This window comes from Anguilla rostrata, chromosome 6, assembly GCF_018555375.3.
Source record: "Anguilla rostrata isolate EN2019 chromosome 6, ASM1855537v3, whole genome shotgun sequence".
In the NCBI taxonomy this organism is placed as follows: Eukaryota; Metazoa; Chordata; class Actinopteri; order Anguilliformes; family Anguillidae; genus Anguilla; species Anguilla rostrata.
Window position 1 is genome coordinate 48281725 of NC_057938.1, and position 21371 is coordinate 48303095.

Below are 21371 nucleotides of genomic sequence, written 5' to 3' on the forward strand. Positions count from 1 at the left end.
GTATATCTGTGTGGTTGTGTATTACTGTGTGTGTTTGTGTGGAGACCTCTTGTCCGTTAGCCCAGTTCAATGACATATAACACTGTATCATTTATGTTATAATACCAATCTTACATGACACAATATATGAATCATTAGATTCATCTATTTAATTGACCAACTGAACAAAGATACAATAGGGATGTTTTGCTTTTAAGCTTTGAAAGGACACATCCCACCAAGCTATAACTCTATCCACAAACACACAGGTTGCAGTGCTACAGCCTATTTTCATGTTTTGTTTTTTTTTTCCATCCCGATACTGTCCCGCACAGAAAATCATCACTTCGCTTCAACAGCTGTCACGGATAATTTCAACAAATTCACGAATTCATAAATATTTCAGCCTTTTATTGTGCCGCTGCTGCAGAGTTCTGTCGTCGCTCGCATTATTACACGGCACCGGCTCTCCCAAAGCGTTGCATGTTGAAGGCAAGGTTTATTGACCCGTTCCTCGCAGCGAGAGGGAATTACCCCTAAGGACAGCATAATCTCAATATGACAACTGTTCCGAAGCACTTAGCGCGAGAGTTACAATTAAGCAAAGCCCTTCCTTCGCCTCCCAAATTGTGACGAACAAACAATTAGCTTTAAAGTGATAAGCGATGCGTGGAGGTGTTTTCTCCTCGCTGGAAAGCAGCTTTATAAAAGCACGGCGTAGACGAATATTAAACAGGCGCATATTTTGCTGGAAGGCTCCGGCAGGTTTGAACAAGGACTAGATTCCGTGAAACCAGATTCGCGCTAAACCGTAGCTGCAGGGTACGTGTACTTTCTGAATGAGTGAGCACCACCCTCCGCAAACTGCCACATTACACTTTGGCCACATAGGAAGCTGCTAATTGTATGCTGTACACAGTCCACATATGTTACAACACACCAGTCTTTACTGTGATTGCACATGGCGGGGAAATATGTGCGTGAAAATGATAGACTACTGTCGACACCAGTGAAGACTGTTGGCCCACTGAAGCATATTTTGCTTTACAATAAGTCAAGCATGCAGCGCCCACGTTCCCGAAAATGCACATCTGCCATAAGAAAACAGATGGATTCCTCAAACTTGCTTATCCTCTTTCTTTGGGTTTGTAATGGAAAGCTTGCTAACATCCTTTTGCATGTCTGACAGTCCGGAAATCCAACTGTTGCCAGGTTGCACCCATAAACTGTCGATTGGTTCATGGTCCCTAAAACATAGTGATCATCTTCAGAATGTAAGACCACCAACGCTAGCAAAAATGTGCTTTCTTTCAAAGGAAAGCATTCTTCAATATATTTCATTATTCCCATTGGATTCATATCCTCATTCCCCTTGCATAAGAGCAGAGACTGATGAGCCTTATTGATTGAGAGGAGTCGATATTGAAACTGACCACTGAAAAAAAAAACACGTTTTTTGGTGTTGCCAAAAGCATTATTGAAAAATAGAACCAACGAGAGTTTCCCTCATTCAAAGAGTCAGCTGCCTATTTAAAAAATGAGTATAAATCTTTAAACACCATACAAATGTGAGCTTTTTGAAATTCCACTTCTGAATCTGCAAGATTTTGAATTATGTTACTGGTAAATTGTAGCCTGCAGGGCAAAATGGTTTCAGTAACTTACATGCTAAAAATGCTTTTCATATTCCGTTTTGTTCTGTCAACACATAAACGCAGTACTGCTGTAGAGAACAGGAATAGCATTTTGTGTTGCGTAAAAAATGAATAATTGGAATTGTGTCAGCCGTTTGAGACCCATTGGTGCTGTGACACACAAGCTGAACACGGTGATTGGAACATCTATCTTGTTTGTTCACAGAGCAAATGTTCCGTTGAACAAAGATGTGACTTACGAAGGAATGTACAGGTTTTGACTGCTGGGGCAGCCAGAGAAAGCAGGCGTTTGTGCCAGAAAACAATTTAAGAAGCAGACTACTGTTGAGACAAGCGCAGGCAGAATTTCACTGAAAGGTCACGCCAAAGAAAAAAAAAGAACATGAGACCAAATTGATCAAGGATAGCAAACAAATGGCTAATTGTGAAGAGGGAAACAGATCTTCAGGTATCAATATAACACCATGAATTGAGCACTGCTACACTGAACAAAGTGAACTGGCCTAGTTTAAATAGGACAATGACAAACATTACACAAGTTTCACTTCTACGGCCAGATACCGTCTCACATTTAAAAACAAGTCTTTTCTATATCCCTGGTCTCACAATGCCCTGATCAAGGCCTTTCAGTGATCTTTTCTCAGATATTGAAAATCTATCTGCAGCAGCAAAATCAAAGCAAGCAACTGCATAAGTTATGGTTTCCACCAAAGATTTACCTCCTCCAATGTACCACCAAAATACAGGAAGAGCTATCATCTAAAAAAGCTAAAAAATAAAATAAAATAAAAAAAACATTGCACAAAACCAATCACCCCAAGTATTACCACAAAGTACTGTTGCTCTGGCAGTGAAGTGACTACGACCGACTGTAACCCAGTCAGCAAATCATTCATATGCTTCACATCTATGCAGAGTGAGGTTTTAAGAATTTAGATATGTAAAAAGTACCCACTGCACAGAGCGCAATGAAAATTCACCATCAGAAGACAAGACATTCAACCCTAGAAATCAAGATATTCAACACAAGGGTAACAGGAGGTGGTTACAGCGAAGCCCCCTCAGCCTCTCCAGACAGATTCACCAGTGATATTCTTAAAACATGACCACCCTGTGCCCAATCTGATTCCGATATCACTGCATCTCTGGATCTGCCGCCACAATAAATAGCACCCTCTACAGTCCAGTGCAGGAAGGGGAAGCAGGCTGTGATCTTCAAAGGTGAGCTTGGTTCAACGTCTGTTATGGAAATGCACACCACTTTTACACCTTGAATTACTGCCACGTTATCACCACTATGCTAATATGGAAAATGATGTATGCTGCATGATGTTTTATGATGTTAGGACTGCTTTCATTTTTGAACAAATTGACGCAGTCCTAACATGCACACGCGCGCACACACACACACACACATTTTTTTTTTAACATGCTAGCTCAATACTCTTCATCTTAGTGTATTTTAATGGTTTCTACACTCTAACACATTTCCATATGGACAGCCTTATCTTTCCAAACAGAAAGACATCTCACATTAAGCAAGGCCTGTCTTTAGTTTTTGGCACCAATCAAAAACTGAGGTCCCACTTCACACACCCAACATTCCATCAAGCCTATGCTTTAAACTTTTAAGGACACCAACAGAATGTTTACTTTAAATATGTTTACTAAAATATGAAGGTGAAGCATTTGGTGAACTGTGCATGAATCCTTACAAATGAGTAATATTCAGGGGAAAACAAAGTATTTATTAAAGAATGAATAGAATTTAATGTACCACTTTCAGACCACTCAATCCTCCAATAGGCCGTGCACAGATGAGGACTTTAAAATAAATACTGCAATGATTATTCTCTCTCTCTCTCTCTCTCTCTGTGTTTGTGTGTGTGTGTGTGTTTATTTCATAACAGTCCTGTTGTCCATCTCACCAATAGAATTGTCAGTTCCACCGTAACCTCCTAAAACCTGGCAATTCATTTTTGTCCCCTGTAGAGGACAGTCTAGTCTTAATCTCAAGAACCATATTTTCTACCATTCTCACATCTACACTACATAGGACATTCAATAAAAATAAAACAAATAATATTTTAGAAAATATTTTCACCGCAGCATGTTTTGTCTGCCAAGACACTCGTATTATGTCAAAAACATTAACATACTTAAACTTTCTTTCTTCATCGGGAGGATAAAAGCATTAGAACCACCCATATTAATTACAGCAACAAACTACTGAAATTATCGTACTAACACATGATCTAAACGTTGACCGAGCCCTCAGCCACCCTTGATGCATTTACAAGTGCACTTAACAATACTATACAACTAATAAATGCAACACACTTAGTTGTACAACTAAATTTAGATCATTCTTGCAGTCGCGTAATCTTTGGTACAGAAGGTCTTCTATGACACTCACACCAAAGAGGACACAGTCGTATCGTGTAGAATTTATAGAGCGAGGCTGTTTTTACATTTTATGTTTGCGCAACATTCAACTAAAATGCCCAAGAGCGATATGTCCCACAAATATCCATGAATTACATTTTAGTGCTTTCTAAATATGCATGTATGAAATGATACGTGAAACGCATACCTGGACATCTACATTTAAGAATAATTACAAGATCTCTTCCATCTCCCATTGGCACTGACACACAGATTCCAATAATGAATCAAACAAGAGTGTTCGGCTCAGATGTGTTTAACTACAAAGACCGTCAACACGTACACATATTTTCTATAAACACAAACTTTTCAATGACAGCTGGATTGCGAAGTGAACGTAACCCATCGGTTGTATCCAATGTTTTAGGTAAATAGGAAATAGCCTTAGGAACAGTCTATAGTCTATTTAGCCTAAATGTTTTATAACCTGTGTTTAACAGATGTCAGCGTGCCAGAATGACGAAGATAATCACTGATCTCACCTTCAGCAAATTCGAAGTTACGTACTAGGCTACATGCAGATGGAGAAATGTGTTCGCGCAAGTCAGCTTGTTAACGGTCTTACCTTCCTGTCCTGAGCGTCTTCTGTCTCCAGATCAGATACTTTCCTTCTACTTAATAGGAGTAAATACAGTAGAGCGGCAACCCAGAACAAAACTGCCAAAGCCAAAGTCAGCTTTCGAGAAAGCCTTTTCATTTTCCAAAACGTGTAATGTGTGCTGTACAAGCCCCTGTATTGGCGGGGCAACCTACGAGTGATTCATTTCGAGAAGAAAGCTTCACCCTCGCACGTTTCTCCGTAAGTCCGCAGCTCTCTTCCTTTGCAGCGCGCGCTCGGCGAGCGACTACAAGGCGAGATTTCCAGAGCTGGAGCGGGACCTGACTGCGTGCGTGCAGCGATGACCCACTGGAGCTTCGAGGTACTGCGCTGGAAGCCGTCCAGTTTGATTAAAATCACCCAGTTTGGGATACTCGCACTGGTGGGTTTAGCACCACCTACCGTGGAGATCAGAGCACGCGGCGCCAGGTTCATTATAGATACATCCCAATGTGTCCGCGATAAAACAAGTCATTAGTAACATTGGAACAACGGCCAGGTTTGTTCAAATTTAGCACGATTAAATTAGTTTATATTAACCCAAAATCTCACGCATAATTGCACTCGTTTGCATTCAAATGCAATATTATAGCACCCCCAGCTGTAGGCTACAGGAATGTGTAGGCTAAGGTAATTTAAAACCTATCTTGCGGATAAATTACCTGTGCTGTGTTGTTCCGTCTTATCGATAACACGCATCTGTTCGTTCACGTCTGTATGTTTGGTGAGGAATTTGTGGACATATTGGACTCCGTGCGCCCATTCACGCTTATAATGTATTTCAGCTCTTAAATTTGCTGTTTAAAATGCTACAACATGAACGTGACATCATTAGCCTACATTAGAGCTTCAGACCTCAGCTCCACTCTCCCTGACCTCCTCGAGCTCTTTTATTTAGCTTTCGCGCCTAATTAGGTGTAACTTCTCATCTTTTCAGCCTGGTGTTCTTTGTCGCTGTTCATTTAATGTAGTTTAATGCTTATTATTATCGGGTTCTTTCTTGGTTTTAACACTTAGTCTAATGTTCAATAGGGTAGTTGACAAATTGTCAATCTAGTCTGCACTTCTTGTACGTACTATCTGGGGCTATGTTTGTATTCTCTGGGTTATTACTGTGTTTCAATTCTTGGTCCTTGCACTTGCACCTGATGTTTCCAATGTAAATCGCTCTCGATAACATTCATCTGCTAAACGGCAATGCATTATACTGGAGTATCATTATCCAAATATATGATGTTGATTACTGCTAGCATGACAATAGAGCACTGTGCACGTTTTTTTTTTTTTTGTCACACTACTCGTTGCAGGCTTTATGAATTTGAATGTTTTGCGAGAATGTGTGTCCCTGTTATCTTGCACAACTGGCAAATTGACTGTTGTTCTATAGCTCAGTGATGTAGTGCAAATTAAACCTGACCCGGAGAAATCGATGCTCGGTGGCCTAAGTGACATTAACATTTCTTTCAACGGGGTTTAATAGGGTTACTGTGCAATAGACACATTTTCCAGTGGCAATTAGGAGTAGTGGCAACAAAGTGTGTTTCATGCGAGGCATGTCTGTTTCTGGAACAGCTGGTAAGATTTTACTGTAGTATGAGCACATTCCTTGTGTACGACACATTTGAGGTGTGCTTATCAGTTGGATGGATGGATGAAAACAGAGAGGTAGAAAGCCTGATAATACAAGAATGATGTGAACTTGCACGGTCCTATAATGTTAGATGGCGTGCCCATGTGGAAAGTTATTTGCAATTTAATCCAAAAGCATAGCACAGACTTATTATACTGTAAGTGCCCTGGGGATGGAAGGAAGAGCATGAAAGAAAGCTGAAAAGCAATTCCTGATATTTTTTAAAAACCATATGAAAGGACATAAATTCAGGTTGAATTTTAATCCACATGCCGAGCCGAATTTAATTTCTTGAGGGCGTGAAATAATGAATTCAGGGGCTGACTTATATGTCATGCATACTTTTTGTAATCAGTGGGTTATAATAGGCTATACATGCAATAACATGAATTTAAAATGTAATAAAATGTTAAAGTAGGTACAAAGTACTCTGTGGACTGGACAACAGCGCGGTCCGTCGGCGCCCTCTAATGGTTAATTGTAAGATGCAATCTGAGTGGGGACCAATGATCGGTAGCCTACAGTGTCAAAGCTCAGTAATAAAACACAAAATAAATTTTAAAACATATTTTTATTAATTTAAGGAGGTTGGGAAGCCATATGGCCAAATCTGCACTGCTGGTCCTGTGGAGCCGTATTTTTTGTGGCGAAGTGGAAAACTGTAGCAAGTTTGCTTGATACATGTGAACTGCTTGGCTTAATTTTTACAATGTTCCATTTTTTTTTAAATTGATAATGTTCATATTATTTATTTTTCTATTGTAATAGCAAGATCTAAATTGTTACGTTGTTATGTTTATAAACTATACCAGCTGCTTGAAGACAGTACTAAGCTTTTGTGGGAAATTTTGACATGGCCTTAAGAATCATGTTTTTTTCTTTTAAATTAAGCAATTTAACTCAATTTGAGAGTTCGCATTGTATGTTATCAATTATAACAGAATCTAAGAAGTGTAGGCATGCTATGCACAAGCACTATTATGTGCATTATGAATTGCCTCCAGCAGGTGTCGTCAGGATGCCTTAAGTGAATTTAGAAATCAGAATTCAAGTAGGTCTAAATTATCAATACCGTTATTTTTAAATGATTTACAACAAAACATGATCCTTTCGTCTGCTTTGCTTTACTGACCCCAATAAGTAAAAATGGCCTCAAAATCTATAGGACAAAGACAAGAAGCACAGTTAAACGTTCAAACACTGTTCAACGTTAAAATTCCAATAATTACACCTACACTGATTCAGCAGCTTGCCGTTAAGCAATGACAAGCAGGCACATATTAATTTGTTCCAAATACTGCTTCTCCACCGATGTGTTGACCACAAACCACGCCGGCGCCATCAGATGATTCACAGGGGAAAGATTTAGAATACAACTTAGTCATTGACTGTCATGCTATTATTTGGACAATGGGTTGTTGGGTAATGTAATGAGTGCAAGATATGGCAAAGTATCTGGTTTATGACATCAGATTTAACTGGCAATACTAAGGTGTCTTTATTTTATTTCTCTTATGGCGCAGGTTCTGGAGTGTATGTGGAGGGAAACAAACAGTATTACCGGAAAAGGAAAAGTACTGGCATGCATTTAGCTTGTCTTTCAACCAATTTCAAACTCGCACATTCGTAAACGCAGTCGTTACAACGACCGCTGGGGGAGCCATACATAAATCGTCACGCTTGTCTACCAAGATGGCGCTGCCATCACTGACTTCAGTTCCTCCGGTTGTTGGGTGGGGCTTTGCCAGGAGTTGGGCATTTCCTTTCGGGTCAGGTTTCTAGAAGGGCTGGCATTTAAATCTGCTGCAGTGAAGAAGCCGGGGAGACCCGTGGTCATCCGAAATTTCACCCTGCAGTAGGAGTATCCGTTTTATGACATTTCTTTTTATTTTATAATTCGTAAAAAAGAGAAATCAGCATTTGGATAGTGTTTTGTGTTGAAAAAGCGCTTCAGTGTTCCAATGTAAGAGATCTTATTTTGATGGCTAGGTAGCAACGCGCATCATCTTGTGGGATTCAGCTAGCTAACGTAGCAGTTTGAATGAAAAGCCTCCCTTAGGCATCTAGTTAGACGCCATGAATACACGCATGTAAATATCAGTATGAGTCGTTGATAGGTGCGAAGAAAATTTGTTTAAAAAATTATTCGAATGTATTTTCGTTCTTGCTTGGCCTTGAACACCCTGGGAAGATATCGCTTCCAATGAAGAGAATTTCTGATGCAAAATGCTATGACTGAAATGAAAAACATCTAGGAATTTCCGTCTGCTAAAGCAATTGTAAATTTAAAAATCCACGTTAACAGAAAGCAGGTTGTAGATAAACACTCATATTTTGTAGAGCATAAAACACTACAGTCTACAGATCATCTGTATAAAGTATTAAGGTTATCGATTATCGAACTGCATCATGTTCAGCTGGTTGGGTACCGATGACAGGAGGAAGAAGGATCCCGAGGTCTTTCAGACAGTCAGCGATGGACTCAAGAAGCTGTACAAAACCAAACTCTTGCCCTTGGAAGAGCACTACAAATTCCACGAGTTCCACTCGCCCGCCTTAGAGGATGCCGACTTCGACAACAAGCCCATGGTACTGCTCGTGGGCCAGTATTCCACTGGAAAGACCAGCTTCATCCGGTACGTTCATTATCAAGCTTATTGGCTTGCCACTGACCGGCGGTGTTCGCTGCTGAGAACCCCGGTGGTACAGCCTAGTTTTCCGCCTTGGTGTTTCCGCTGTCATTATGGAAAGTTACAGCAAAATAAAATAAATTCGTTTGTTTGATAATTGTGGTAAATGGCGAAGATGTGTGCATAATAGGATCCAAGGTTGTTTTGGTGCGCAGTATGTCAGCTATTTGTAAACAAGGTTGAAGTGCTAATCGGATATATTAACAAGGGAGGAATTGTGAACATTTTCTCATCAGCGTCTGCCTGCAAGCGGGCTGATGTTTACACAGAGGGCTTGTTTGCTCTCTCAAGTACAGCGTGCAAACTTGACATTCCTAGAGTCTGGCATCCCTTTTCATATTCTATATTCCATGCCATTATACGCGTTGACACGTCCTGAATGTCATTTGCTAGAGAAAGTCCCAGCGATGAGAACATTCCGGTACATAGCCTACTGTCTGTAGAAAAATCAGCGCGTGCAATCAGTCGAAGCAGAAATGTCATACAGTGAGATAGCTAGTCTGGGAAAACGCAGGACCCCTACGTTTAGAAAAATATGCCAGGCCAAATTCCTGGAGGTCCCGATGGGCTGGACAGTCGCATCATGACCCCGTTCCGTATGTTCATACAAGGACTGGAACGTAGGCATTCTGTAATGCCAGGTTTAACATTTTTATTGCCTAACCCTGTGGGAAATAAGCTATATACTTTGTATTTTTTTGAACATTAAAATTAAATTATGCTGGCATTGAAGGTCACACAGTTTTATGTCATTTGCCGTACATTTTATATGTCAGAGACAACAAGCAGGCAGTCTTAAAACGCTTATAAAACAGTCGAAAAGAAAAACTACTGTAATAGTAAGTTAGTCACCGGGCGCCGTTCGCAGTGAGATGCTTGTAATATGATACCTCGTCTCTTATCTGAAACCAGTTTACTGCGTTTCAATCTGCAGTGGACCGGCACTTGGCACTTTTGGCTGACATCTATACATTGACACTATCTCTGCACTGCATACCTAATGTGTGTGACAGATGTTCCCTGGCAAGCTTTGTTAAAATGTTGAAAGTATAGGAACACACAAATGATAGCCAAACATATGCTAATATCAATATTTGGATTTTCTGTGGCTCATATTTCACATAAATTTGTAACCGACTCCACAAGGGGTCCAAAAAGCATCACAGGCTCCACGGCGTGTCTCAGAGTTGTTGTCGGGGTGCCCCCGCGAGCTGTCCACCGTGTGACTGGTGTGCGTGAGGCTGCGCAAGGGGCGTGGCCTCTCTGCCTGGACAGCAGCGTGGAGCGCGCCCCCTTCAGCCGCCGAACACCGTCCGTTGCCGTGGGGACACGTAGGCCCTGCTCGCCGCGCCGTGAGCTGACAGGCCATCGCCATTAAACCCTGTGTCTTCACCGTGGCCGGTCTGCTACTGCTACTGCTGCTGCAGCTTCCCCTGTTTCTATGGCAACCTGTCGCTAATAGCTTCCAGGAGCTGTGATCATAAGAGAAGCGGGAGGTTCGCCGGGACGGGGAGGCGGGAGCGCGGGTCCGCAGGCGTGCCGGCGAGCGCTCGTTATCTCCGGTCAGAGAGCAGAGCGCCTCGCAGGCGTAGCCATCGTTTCATAATCAGAAAACTTTTCAGAATAACAAAAACTGCCCTGTTTTGGGCACCAGATTTCCAATACGTCAATTCTTCAGGGAGGCAGGATCAGCGGCGGGTCTGTCTTTCTCTGCGTGAACAAATTGGGCCAAGACGCACCGGCCAAAAATACCTCGTGTGACCCGAGAGCCAATGGGTTCAAGTAAATATGAACGCACGAGAGGCAGCCATGTTGCAGCGGCCTTTCCCATGTGAAATGGGTGTGTCTCTCTTTAAAAGAAAAAAAAAAAAAAAGAATAAATTTGATTCTGCTTCAGTATCATTCTTTGGTTGTGAGGGACGGCATCCTGTCCGGTGTTTCCTGGTGGCGTGTCTCGCTCGCTGGATGGGGGCAGTGGGACGGAGGTCTGGCTTGTTCTTGTGTGTCTGCAGTAATGCTTGTGTGAAAATGCCTGTCCTGCTAAAGAGGACCTACCGGGCATCTCCAGTTTCCTCTCCCTTTTCCTGCGGTGCATTATTCATGTGTGACTCAAGGGAGGCCGTCGCGGCTGTGGCCCTCTCCGTCTCGGGGTCCTGCGCTGTCCCGCGAAAGCAAAACAGCCTCTCCTTTTCCCCCTCCGAAATTCCTCCTGCGTCCCAGGAGGCCGTGTTTAAGTTGTGCGTCTTGGACGAAGAGCAGCACCCCCCTCCTGACCCCAAATGGCTCTTATCATATAGGGCTGCTTCCCTGTCCCACGGACCCCATCAGTAGCAAACGGAGGGAGTAAACATTTGGGTGTGTGCTCAGTTTCTACCGCACGATCTTTCTCTGGTTTTTATCAGTGCTCCTGGTTATCGTTAGAGTAATGGAGGAATGACAAGGCTTTAATCTGTTACATAAGAGCAGGGAGAGTTATATGGGCCAAAATATTAGGAGTGTCCCACAGCGGAAATTCATTTTTCAAATTGATTCCTTATAATACAAGTACATGGGTTATAACTTGTATTATGCATTCAATATGACATGTACTTGAGGAAAAGTATCAGTATAATGCATTATTGTAACCGTAATTAGCAGGGTTTATAACGTTGTATATTTTGATGTATGTAAGCATGTTATCCATATATGAAAATTGTGTTGTTTTTTTTTGATATCCATATTGTGATGCCCATATTGTGAATGTATGTATGCTTTGCCTGAGAACAGACTCACCTGAGAACACTCGCCTGTCTCCCCGTCTCCCTGCAGGTACCTCCTGGAGCAGGACTTCCCCGGCATGCGGATCGGGCCGGAGCCCACCACGGACTCCTTCATCGCGGTGATGCACGGCGACGTGGAGGGGCTGATCCCGGGGAACGCCCTGGTGGTGGACCCCAAAAAGCCCTTCCGCAAGCTCAACGCCTTCGGCAATGCTTTCCTCAACAGGTGATGCCCCCCCGCCTCCCCACCCCCCTTAGCCACTGCCCAATCCGTCGCTCTCTTTGCTCTGTGTGTTGGGTAGACCTAGATTTAACCTGGAAATCAGTTGGACACCATGTAAGTTCCACACGCATAGATAATGTTTAATTAAGAACCCCTTAATTTCATACTAACGTGTTCCTGGCTTCCTCAACATCTGTTTGTTGTTCTACTGTGTCAGGGAAACATCCCAGACTAATTTCTGATCAGGAATTTCATTTGATGACTAGGGGATAAACAGAACGCTCAGATAGAAAGTGTGAGAATTTGACTTGAATACTCATTTAAAATGTTAAAAAAAGTCATCCGGTTAGGCTATGTTGAAAGTTTTAAAAGCTGGGATAAAATTCTGCCTTAGCTGACAACCAGGGGACCAGATTTATGCAGGCATGGTCTCAGTTGATTTGGCATTGGGAGCAGTATGCAGTTCATGAATTGCTAGCAGAGCTGGAGCTCGTCCCAGTTTTTTGTGCTGAGAAACAACTTGCGTCTTCAAATGCCCTCCCTGGGCAGGACACCCGTCCTTGCTTTTAACTTCGAGTGCCAGTCAGGCACTTTTTTTGGCAGCCGAGTTCACCCCAGGTTCAGGGCAGCTGGTCTAACCAGTGCACCAGTTTACACACAGCTTTCAGTTTTTACATTTTTTATTTATTTATTTAAATTTCTGTATGTAGATTTATTTTTTCCCCCTCAGCAGTTATTGAATGCACTCACTGGTCCTGCTGAAATCCAGGCAGTGTTTGAGATTTATATGGGAAATCAAAGCACACTAGCTGGGAGCATGAAAGGGATAAAATATGTTAATCCATTGAAAGGCTTGTTACTATCGGAAAAAACTAATTTGTAGTTTTGTAGCTTATTGACGCTGGCAGCTTCCGCAATGTAGTCTCTCACTCTCTCTCTCCCTCTCCCTCTCTCCCTCTCCCTCTCAGAGCCTTTCAGTGCTAAAGCTTGCCATGCATACAAAGGGGAAAGATTGTTAGGGACACAAACATTTGGCAAGTATGTGACAATCAGTGGTACCAAAAGCAGATACCCACACGACATACTAGCCGAAAGGAACAAACCCAGCTGTAGCAGCCGGTGACTTCCGTGATTCATTGCTGAAGCATGGTCTGGGGGGGGTCTTTGCTTTTTCAGATTAGTGGTCCGTTCAAATTCCTTTGTTTGGCCATGACTCACAGCTCGCCATAGTGCCCCAGAGTGAGAAACACAATGGGAAACGTGCTGTGGTCTCGCACACAGAGAGGGGACAGGGTAATTACATACGCACGGGCATATCCACGTTAAGCGTTGATGACCACGCCCGTTGTAGCGGGCACCCGTGAAAGATTCTCAAAGCCGTGGGTGTTCCCCTCACTTACCCACCACTATACGCCAGCCCTCTGTGGTACCGTGTGTCTGAGACAGACAGAGACAGGGAGAGAGAGACAGAAAGAGAAAGAGAGAGAGAGAAAGAGAGAGAGGTACTTTTCCACCCGACTGTAGCTCTACTTGGGCTTGTTTTTTTTGTCACATTGCAGGGTGACATGATGGCGTAGTGGTGATTCTTGAACCTGATGCACATTCCAAAAGTTCTTCTTACTGCTGGTTCAGTTTTTCCCTTTCTGTGTGTGTGTGTGTGTGTGTGAGAGAGAGAGAGAGTGTGTACTGTAATAACATGGCAAAAATTGTGCATCCCAGGTCTGACAGTCGGTAGATGTTCATTTGATTTGATTACAGTACAGGAGGCAGCAAATTAAGAATGAGAATGCTGTACAGAATTCCCCCAGAAGGTTGTAAGGTTATGTATATATCTAATGTCTTTGCATTGGTTTGAGAACAGTAAGGAGTGGAGGACATGGACTGAGTGCGAGTTTGTAGTGCGAGTTTGAAGTTTTGCTGTATAAATCATCCTTGTGGAATCCTGTAATTAAACACAAAGGTTAGACTGGCAGTGCCAAAAGTTTGCAAAAGACAGCTGCGTTTAGTAATAGTAATGTCTAAAGCCAGCAGGCCTCGAGAATGCAAGACATTTAACTTATTCATCTTGAAATTATTATCTTTAAACGCTATGTTGACACCATGTTTCAGAAACTGAGTGAGGGAAAAATGTTCTGTGTGGCATATGCATGAGATTAACATGGCAGTATGTAGTCAGTGCCTTTATGATGTGTAATAGTGAGCATGGTTTTTTCAGTGAGTTCTCACAGGAAGTTATCACCAGACTATAAATGAATAGTGGCTTTATTTAACGCTGCCCTAATGGCTGTTCCCTTGCTCAAGGCCACTGGTGCCCATTCATGTGCCATGGAGGGCTGAGACTACACAGGTTTTCAATCCAACCAATCACTACACCTGCTGCTTTCACTGATTAGCTCCCTCCTCTCTGGCTGTAATGTAACATTCCCTCCTCTCTAATGTAATGTATTGCAGGTGTGTTAATTAGTGAATTCAGCAGGAGTAGTGATTGGATGGAATGAAAACATGCGTACACTCCATGGCCTGTGATTGGCAGCCACTGGGACTTTCTCTCCTAGGCCACATGACCTCTTGACCCCTGATGCCTGCCTTCAGTGCACCCCGCAGAGCCTGGCCTCGCTGTGTCAGCAGCGAGGGAGAGGATGGTCTTAACTGCCCGGGCGGAATGTGCCGGAGCTTGTAACGCTGATATGGATTGTGTCCTGTGCTGTTTGCTTTAGGGGAGATGTGACCAAAGGATGCTAAGCTTCCTTTTTATGCCCTGCTCTCATACCAACCTATTGTGTTCAGAATGCTGAAAGAGTCTTTGGTAATCGTGAATTATCCCCCTTTTTATATGTCGGGACGTGTTGTACATCATGCCTCTAAACCGGCTGAATTGAGTGGGATGTTCTCCTTTTCGTTCTGTTGTTCCATGCACCTTCTCCCCTGTAGTGACATCACTGAGAGAGGGCATGTACAGCACAGGCACAGCATCACTGACCGTCACGTTTACCCCCTCCCACCCCCCAACAACACCCCCCCACACACCCCCCCCCCCCTTGCAGGTTCGTGTGCGCCCAGCTGCCCAATCCCGTGCTGGAGAGCATCAGCGTCATCGACACCCCTGGCATCCTGTCCGGAGAGAAGCAGAGAATCAGCAGAGGTAGGAAACCCTGCCCTCTCACCTTTAGTGCAGGAAACAAGAGTGCTTCCTGTATTAGCATACATGTGTGTGTGCCCATGTGTGCCTGCCTGTGTGTGTGAGTGCGCATGCCTGCATATATGTGTGAGTGCACATGCAATTCTATCCTGGTATGTCATGATAAAAGCAAAGTCTTCATGTGAGATGTGTCTGTTACATATATTATATATCTATATAACATGCCTGTACCTGTATGTATAGTATATAGTTGGACAGGTAAACACACAGCAGTTCACTGCAGCATAACATGCATCTGTAAAGCAGAGTGCAGACATCTGTCTGTCATCCTCTCCATTGTGTTCGGTGTGGGTGCGGGCGTGTGGTTGGAGACGGTTGTTTACCCCACGACAGAACATGGAAATCCTGACACCTGCGCCGTTAGTGACTAAACCCCGTTCGCGTCGAGGTTTTCGTGTTTGGGCAGGGGCGCGGACGGGCCCTGTCCTCAAACCGGCGCTGACCCCGTCCATCCCCAGGGAGGAAGGCCCGGTTCGAGCGTCAGCCGTTTTGTGCTGTCGCTGATTTCCGATCCCTCTGACGGATATTAAAGCGTGAGAGACCTGAGATTGCCCTGCTTCTTATTATCCCGAGTCCAGAAAAAAAAACCTCTCATTCAGGAATCTGTAAGCCGTTAAAGGTCAACAAGCCTCCTTCACTGCTCAGCCGGTCGGATGAGCGGTGAATAATGGCTCGGCCTTGCGCGCCGGGTATTACACGCTGCTCCATAACACGGGCCTTTCATGAACGGCTGCCCGCTGGAATGGCCTGACATCACGGTCGATTTGTCGTACCAGGCTCTTAAAAGCTTCGCGCTTTTGCGCTCGTCTTGTACGTGCTGCGAAGTTCGAGGTTATCGCCTTTCCAAAGGGCAGCTTGGAGAGGGGGAAAAAAAAAAAAGGCTTCCGTCTCAGACTAGGTTTCGTTTCCGGTCGTGTTTAACGCGAGCGGTCTGCGCTGGTGACTCCGGTAATGTCGCTGAAAGCGTCGTTCATCGATTTTTAAAGATTTATACCCGTCGTGTTTATGTGTGCGTTACTGAGTATGGGAGGTTATGCGCAGATTATTTTGGCTTCGAGGAGGCGAACAAAGAATACTTGCGCTGACAAGCACGCCATCTGTTTTTGACTAGTGGACACAAGCAAGCCAGCCAGCCGGCTGCAGTTCTGCCGTTTTAGCTTTTAAATAGACAATTTGCCTCCAGTGAACCGTGTGCGCGTTTAACTTTCATGCAAAGCGAGGCGGGGTCTTGTGCTTTTTCCTCTGGGTTTGATGACCTCACTCACTGGAACCTATTTGCATAACCAGTTGAGTACTTGTGTGTTTTTGGGTGCTGTGAGTCATACTGTGCCCCTATACTTGCTTTTTAAGTAAGGAAAGTATTTTACATTCCTTTCCCAAGTGCCTCCGCTGTTTGTTGTGAAAATATCAAGCAAGCTGAGCATACCGCACTTCTTGGCGACATATTTCTGGTGACGACAAACGCCCTTACATGGAACTGAAGTTGGAATACCCTTTTTTTTATACATCAGATTTAATATCTTTTAATATCCATTTGTTGGTCTGATTTAATTGTGCTCAGTTCATGGGTGTATGTCTGTTTTTGGGTTTTTATAACATGCAAGTGAAAGTAAAATATTCGCAGCTGTGTTTGCTGTGTTTGGAATGTAAGCGAACAATACAGGTCATTGTGTCTCGTCTTCTCCCAGGAGCAGCAGAACTCGGGTTTGAATTTAAATTAAAATTCTGCTTCTCCCCTCTCGATCCCGAATGGATAATGTTTCCACATTTGCTGTGCGAAATATTCACGCTGCAGTCCATTCCCTGTAACTGCCAATGTACACCAGCCTATCTGCAGCGTAAGGATATGCAGCGGCGCAGAAGGAATTTGTATCAATGGGTGTCGTCACCTAATTTTTTTTTACCGACAATCACGGCTTATTTTGGATCATTAAGCAGAATTCTGGAAGCGGTTAGCGTCGTGGTGTAAATCCTGTTCGAGTGCCGGGCTAGGCGTTGGCAAACACGAGCCGGCACCTGAACCGCCTGGCTGGAGTTGTATCGTCGACAAAAATTTGTATGTTTTTCTCAGATATGCTAATGCGAATTTATTTGGACGAATTCCAAATCGCGGGAAGGCAGCACAGCTGCAACAACACGCGGCCCTGAATTCAAGCCATCCGGAATTCGATTCGCGGGGGTTAGCGCGTAAGAGTGACGCGTAAGCGAGCGCTGTCTGCTGCGCGGCCGTTTCGTCGTTTTTTAAACGTAAAAGCGAATATTCGGCGGTATAGCGGAAGGCCTCGCGCCGCTTCAGACGTCTCTCTGTGTAAAGTAAGAGATGGCGGTAAGCGGCGTTTCCTCCTCTGTTGAGTGACGGAAGTTGGCTCACTTGTGGGTGAAGGGGTGGGTGCCGTTTCCTGTGTGGCTACAGGGGTTCATGCGAGGGAGGGGGTAGCTGGTTGTATAGAATGGAGCAGCCCTATTCTGTGCCCTTATGCCAGTTTGCTTGTCATAGCTCTTTAATTAACAGGAGAATCGGAACTCTGTGGTGAACAGATAAGGGCCTTATCGGCTCACTATTAACCCCGGAGGGGGTGGGGTGCAGGGCATGCAGCTGGTCATGTGACTGCCTGGGCGGTCTCAAGGTTACAGACGAGGCGCCAGATCAGGTTTCCTGGAGAGTATATTGAGCATATTATTATTATTAGCATTTCTCAGGTGTTCTTCTTGTTTAAACGTTTGACCAGCTCGAATTTAAAAACATTTTTAAGAAAAGGGTAATTTAGCAGTGAAAACCCTGTGCTTTCTGGCTGGTCTGCACAGCTCTGTTTGTTCAGAGATCTTGGCCTTGCATCTCTGTCTCATTGTGCGGGATGTGGATGCAGTGGACACTAATGAGAAGGAAGATAGTATGCAGCACGGAATCCATTGTGGCTCGAACACGACTCCGATGCCTCAGAGGAAGAGCCTCCGATTCATTCTCATAAGACAGGAATGCCTGTCCCTGTTCCCGGAGTTCTACTGCCCTGTAGGTTTTTCACTCCGGCCCTGACAAAGCACACCTCGTTCAAATGCTAGAGATCTCATTGAGCTGCTAATTGGCAGAATCAGGTGAGCCAAACCAGGGCCGAAATGAAAACCTTCTGGACGGTCGATGTCCAGGAACAGGGTTGGGCAGCCCTGTCACAAGGAGATCATCTCCCTGACCCCAGTTGAACCTGCCTGCTCATATTCCTCCCACAAGTCACCTGCTCCCACCTGCTGACTCTACAGGAGCCTCTGGGGGGAGGGCGGTGTCAGGAGGGACACGCGGGGGAGGGAGGGGGGGGCTTGCCTGTGCACGCGTCGCGTTTAAACCCCTCCCGAAAAACAGCCGGCGGCACTTCCCCCCCCCCGCGGCCTCCTCTTTCTCGTCGCCGTGTTTGTTTAGCGAGCGGTTACTTCATGTCTCGTTGGGCGAGCCCGTCGGACGGCCAGCCGGCCGCGGTAATCGCCGGCCGCGCGGCTCGTCAGCACTTTCCATTGGGCCCGTTCGTCCGCTTCTGCGGGGGGGCCTCTTGAAACAACATCCACCCGGAGGCCGGCCCACAAGGCCCTGGGATTAGCCTGCATTTAGACTGGCCCCCGCTGCGGGCCCGGGGAGGCACAGGAGAGCGGGCCCCGTTTTAGGATTCATCAACACGGATAAGCACTGGAGACGCAGTCAGCCGACGCGGCCTGTTTACGGCTAACGCGCACTGAGGGCTGCGTACGTGATTCACAGGCTGGGAATCTCCTTTTCCAAAAACATGCCCCTCATAAAAAAAGGGAATGAAACCAAAAGTTATCCGAGGTGAATTTGCTCAGTTGAAGAGCTCACATTTGATTATTGGAATTGGCAGGATTGGCGATCGTGGCTGTTCCTCTTTAGTTTACCAAAGAGCCAAAAATGTATCTTTTTCTTCCATTTTAAGGTATAGCTGAGCTGACAGTGGTGTGAAATCAGCAGGCAGGCAGAGCAGGCATGAGAGGAAAGAGCTGTTGTGTTTGTGTGAAATAAAGCCCTTTCTGGAAGAGGTGAGGGCCTGAAGAGACTTGTGCAGTAAACATTTCCACACAAGCGGTTATCTTACCCGGCCTTAGCGGGAGAACGCTCCAGTGCCTCTGATTACAGGTTATGGGGTTTGTTTTTTTTTTGTTTTTTTTTTGCAAACACAAGTCTGCCCCGGACCCTTTAATTTGCCCCTGTTTATTATTGCAACTTGTCTTTTTATTCACACCCTCTGGGCCTTAATGACAGGAAATGGGTGTTAACCAAAAAAAAAACTAAACAAAACAAAAAGAAATAAAAAATAAAAAAATGATTTAGTCTCCCGCCGCCCTTATCCACAGAACTCGATCCTGCACCCTCAGTGTGAACTTTCGCGCCGCCGCAGAGGAAACCAGCGGGATCACATAAAATTCTGAGAAGAGGACACGTTACACGCAGGGTGACGGTGCGAGACGTGACTGTAGCTCAGCGTCTTGTTGGTCCGACGTTTTTGGAACGCGACTGTTTTTCACTGGGAAATGAAATGCAAATCCGGGGTCGGCCGAGTTTACCCTTTACCCCGTCGTTTACCCCGTCTCCTCCGCCCCGGGGGCGGGGGGGAGAGGGGGGTTGAGGCGGGGTGGTGCGTTGGGGTGGGGTGTGGCAGGGGTTAGTTCCCTGTTTTCCAGCTGAGTCATACCGGTTTTTACCCCCTCCATTCACTCTGCAGTCGTCCCCGTGGCGTGCGACGCTGGCCTTGTCCTGGGGCGTTCGTTTGCATTCGGGACCCGCTCTTCCTAGGCCCTGGGTGTTCGGAATGAGCTCCGTCGTTCCAGAATCCCTGGACGAGCGAGCGGTGCGTTTGTGTGTCGTAGTGTGGAAACGCTGCTTCATTCCCCCCCCACCCCCCCACCCCCCTCAGGGCTCTAATGCGCTACGCGGCGTTCCTGGCAGGCTCCCCCCCTGTCCCGTGTCCCTGGGTCAGGACGCGCTCTCATTAGCACGGGCTCGTTACAGCCGGATTTAGCGGCGGGGCGGACCCCCGGCCCTTAATGAGCGAGGCACGCGCCCCGCCTACGGAGCCCCCGGGCCCCGCTGGCGACACGCCGCGAAATGCTTCTCTCAGACACCGGGGCGTATCCAGCAATCGCTTCGACGGCGCCCCCTACAGGACGAGGCGCGGCATAGCGTCGCTGCGGCCGAGCTTCGACCCTGAGAGGTTTTCTAAGGCCCGTTTCTGTTTCAGGGTAAATGTAATTACAGCTTGAAAATGGCGTGTGTGCCTGTCCAAGACTGCTAACAAGATGAAGCTTTGAATCGGCTTCTGGGAACACTTTCAGAACCTACCAGTTCAGACTTCAGAGCCCTGTCTTGCCCTTTCTATGAACTCTGGCTAAAATATGATGCTGTGTAAGTTTAAATAAAATTCATTTCAGGTGTAAGGTTCATTTAAAGGTGCTTTAAGCACATCGGTACCATTCAGAATAACATTTCTCTCATTTGCTATTGTTTGTCACCATGAAGCGAACGCTCTTGTGTAGGGTGAGCCAATTTAGGTTTTTATAAATCAATGTTAAGCACTTTAATGTCCGTGTAATGCTCGGTGTTATTTCTCGGCTTGCCGCTCGGTCTCCGTGTAACTGGCCCATCGCGTGTCAACGTTCCCGTCGGTTTGGAAGCGCTTCGCGTGTAGCCGTCTAATGCGTCTCGCCTTAATAGAGAGCTACTCCGGGTAAGGCCGGCCGCATAGTAAATTATAGTAATAATATAGCGTCGGCTTTGCAGTGGCTGTTGAAATTAGCGATGCTGGGTAATGTGTGCGCTGCAGGTTTGGCAGAGGCACTGTTAGCTGGCTCTGCGCACTAGGGAGTGCAGGGATGTCCTAAAGCATTCTGGGCATGGAGAGCTTCTCTCCTGTGGTTCTTCTTTACAGTCACTGAGCGAGTCCTCTCTGCTGGCTCCTCATTCCACATTCTCAACATGTCCGTTCATTTCCTGCGGGAGTACGCCAAGTAACTCCAGTCAGCATTCAGGTGAAACTAATTTTAAAAACGGAACATGATAAATGACACTAATTTACTGCTATATATATATTCCGCATTGTATGTAGAGTGTGCACTTTTCTAATCTTCCTATTGTGGATTTAGCCTTTACTTTTGCTGTCGATCTGTGGTGCGGTGGAAGTTTTTCTCTCTGTTTTGG

General features: G+C 45.2%; 2 protein-coding genes across 3 annotated transcripts in view; one reads left to right on the plus strand and one right to left on the minus strand.

Moving 5' to 3' along the window:
- galnt14 (UDP-N-acetyl-alpha-D-galactosamine:polypeptide N-acetylgalactosaminyltransferase 14 (GalNAc-T14)) overlaps nt 1-4978 on the minus strand; it is a 75291-nt gene extending 70313 nt beyond the window's left edge. The window contains exon 1 of the mRNA XM_064340186.1: nt 4645-4978. Coding sequence (XP_064196256.1) covers nt 4645-4776 — 132 coding nt within the window. The 5' untranslated portion in view covers nt 4777-4978. The remainder of the gene's footprint in view (nt 1-4644) is intronic.
- A 3034-nt stretch (nt 4979-8012) lies between these two features.
- Nucleotides 8013-21371, plus strand: part of ehd3 (EH-domain containing 3) — a 29036-nt gene continuing 15677 nt past the window's right edge. The window contains exons 1-3 of one of the 2 annotated variants that reach the window (XM_064340189.1): nt 8013-8943; nt 11806-11982; nt 15024-15121. In XM_064340189.1, the coding sequence (XP_064196259.1) occupies nt 8717-8943; nt 11806-11982; nt 15024-15121 (502 nt within the window). In that variant the 5' untranslated portion in view covers nt 8013-8716. The remainder of the gene's footprint in view (nt 8944-11805; nt 11983-15023; nt 15122-21371) is intronic. The other variant, XM_064340190.1, reaches the window with a different exon arrangement.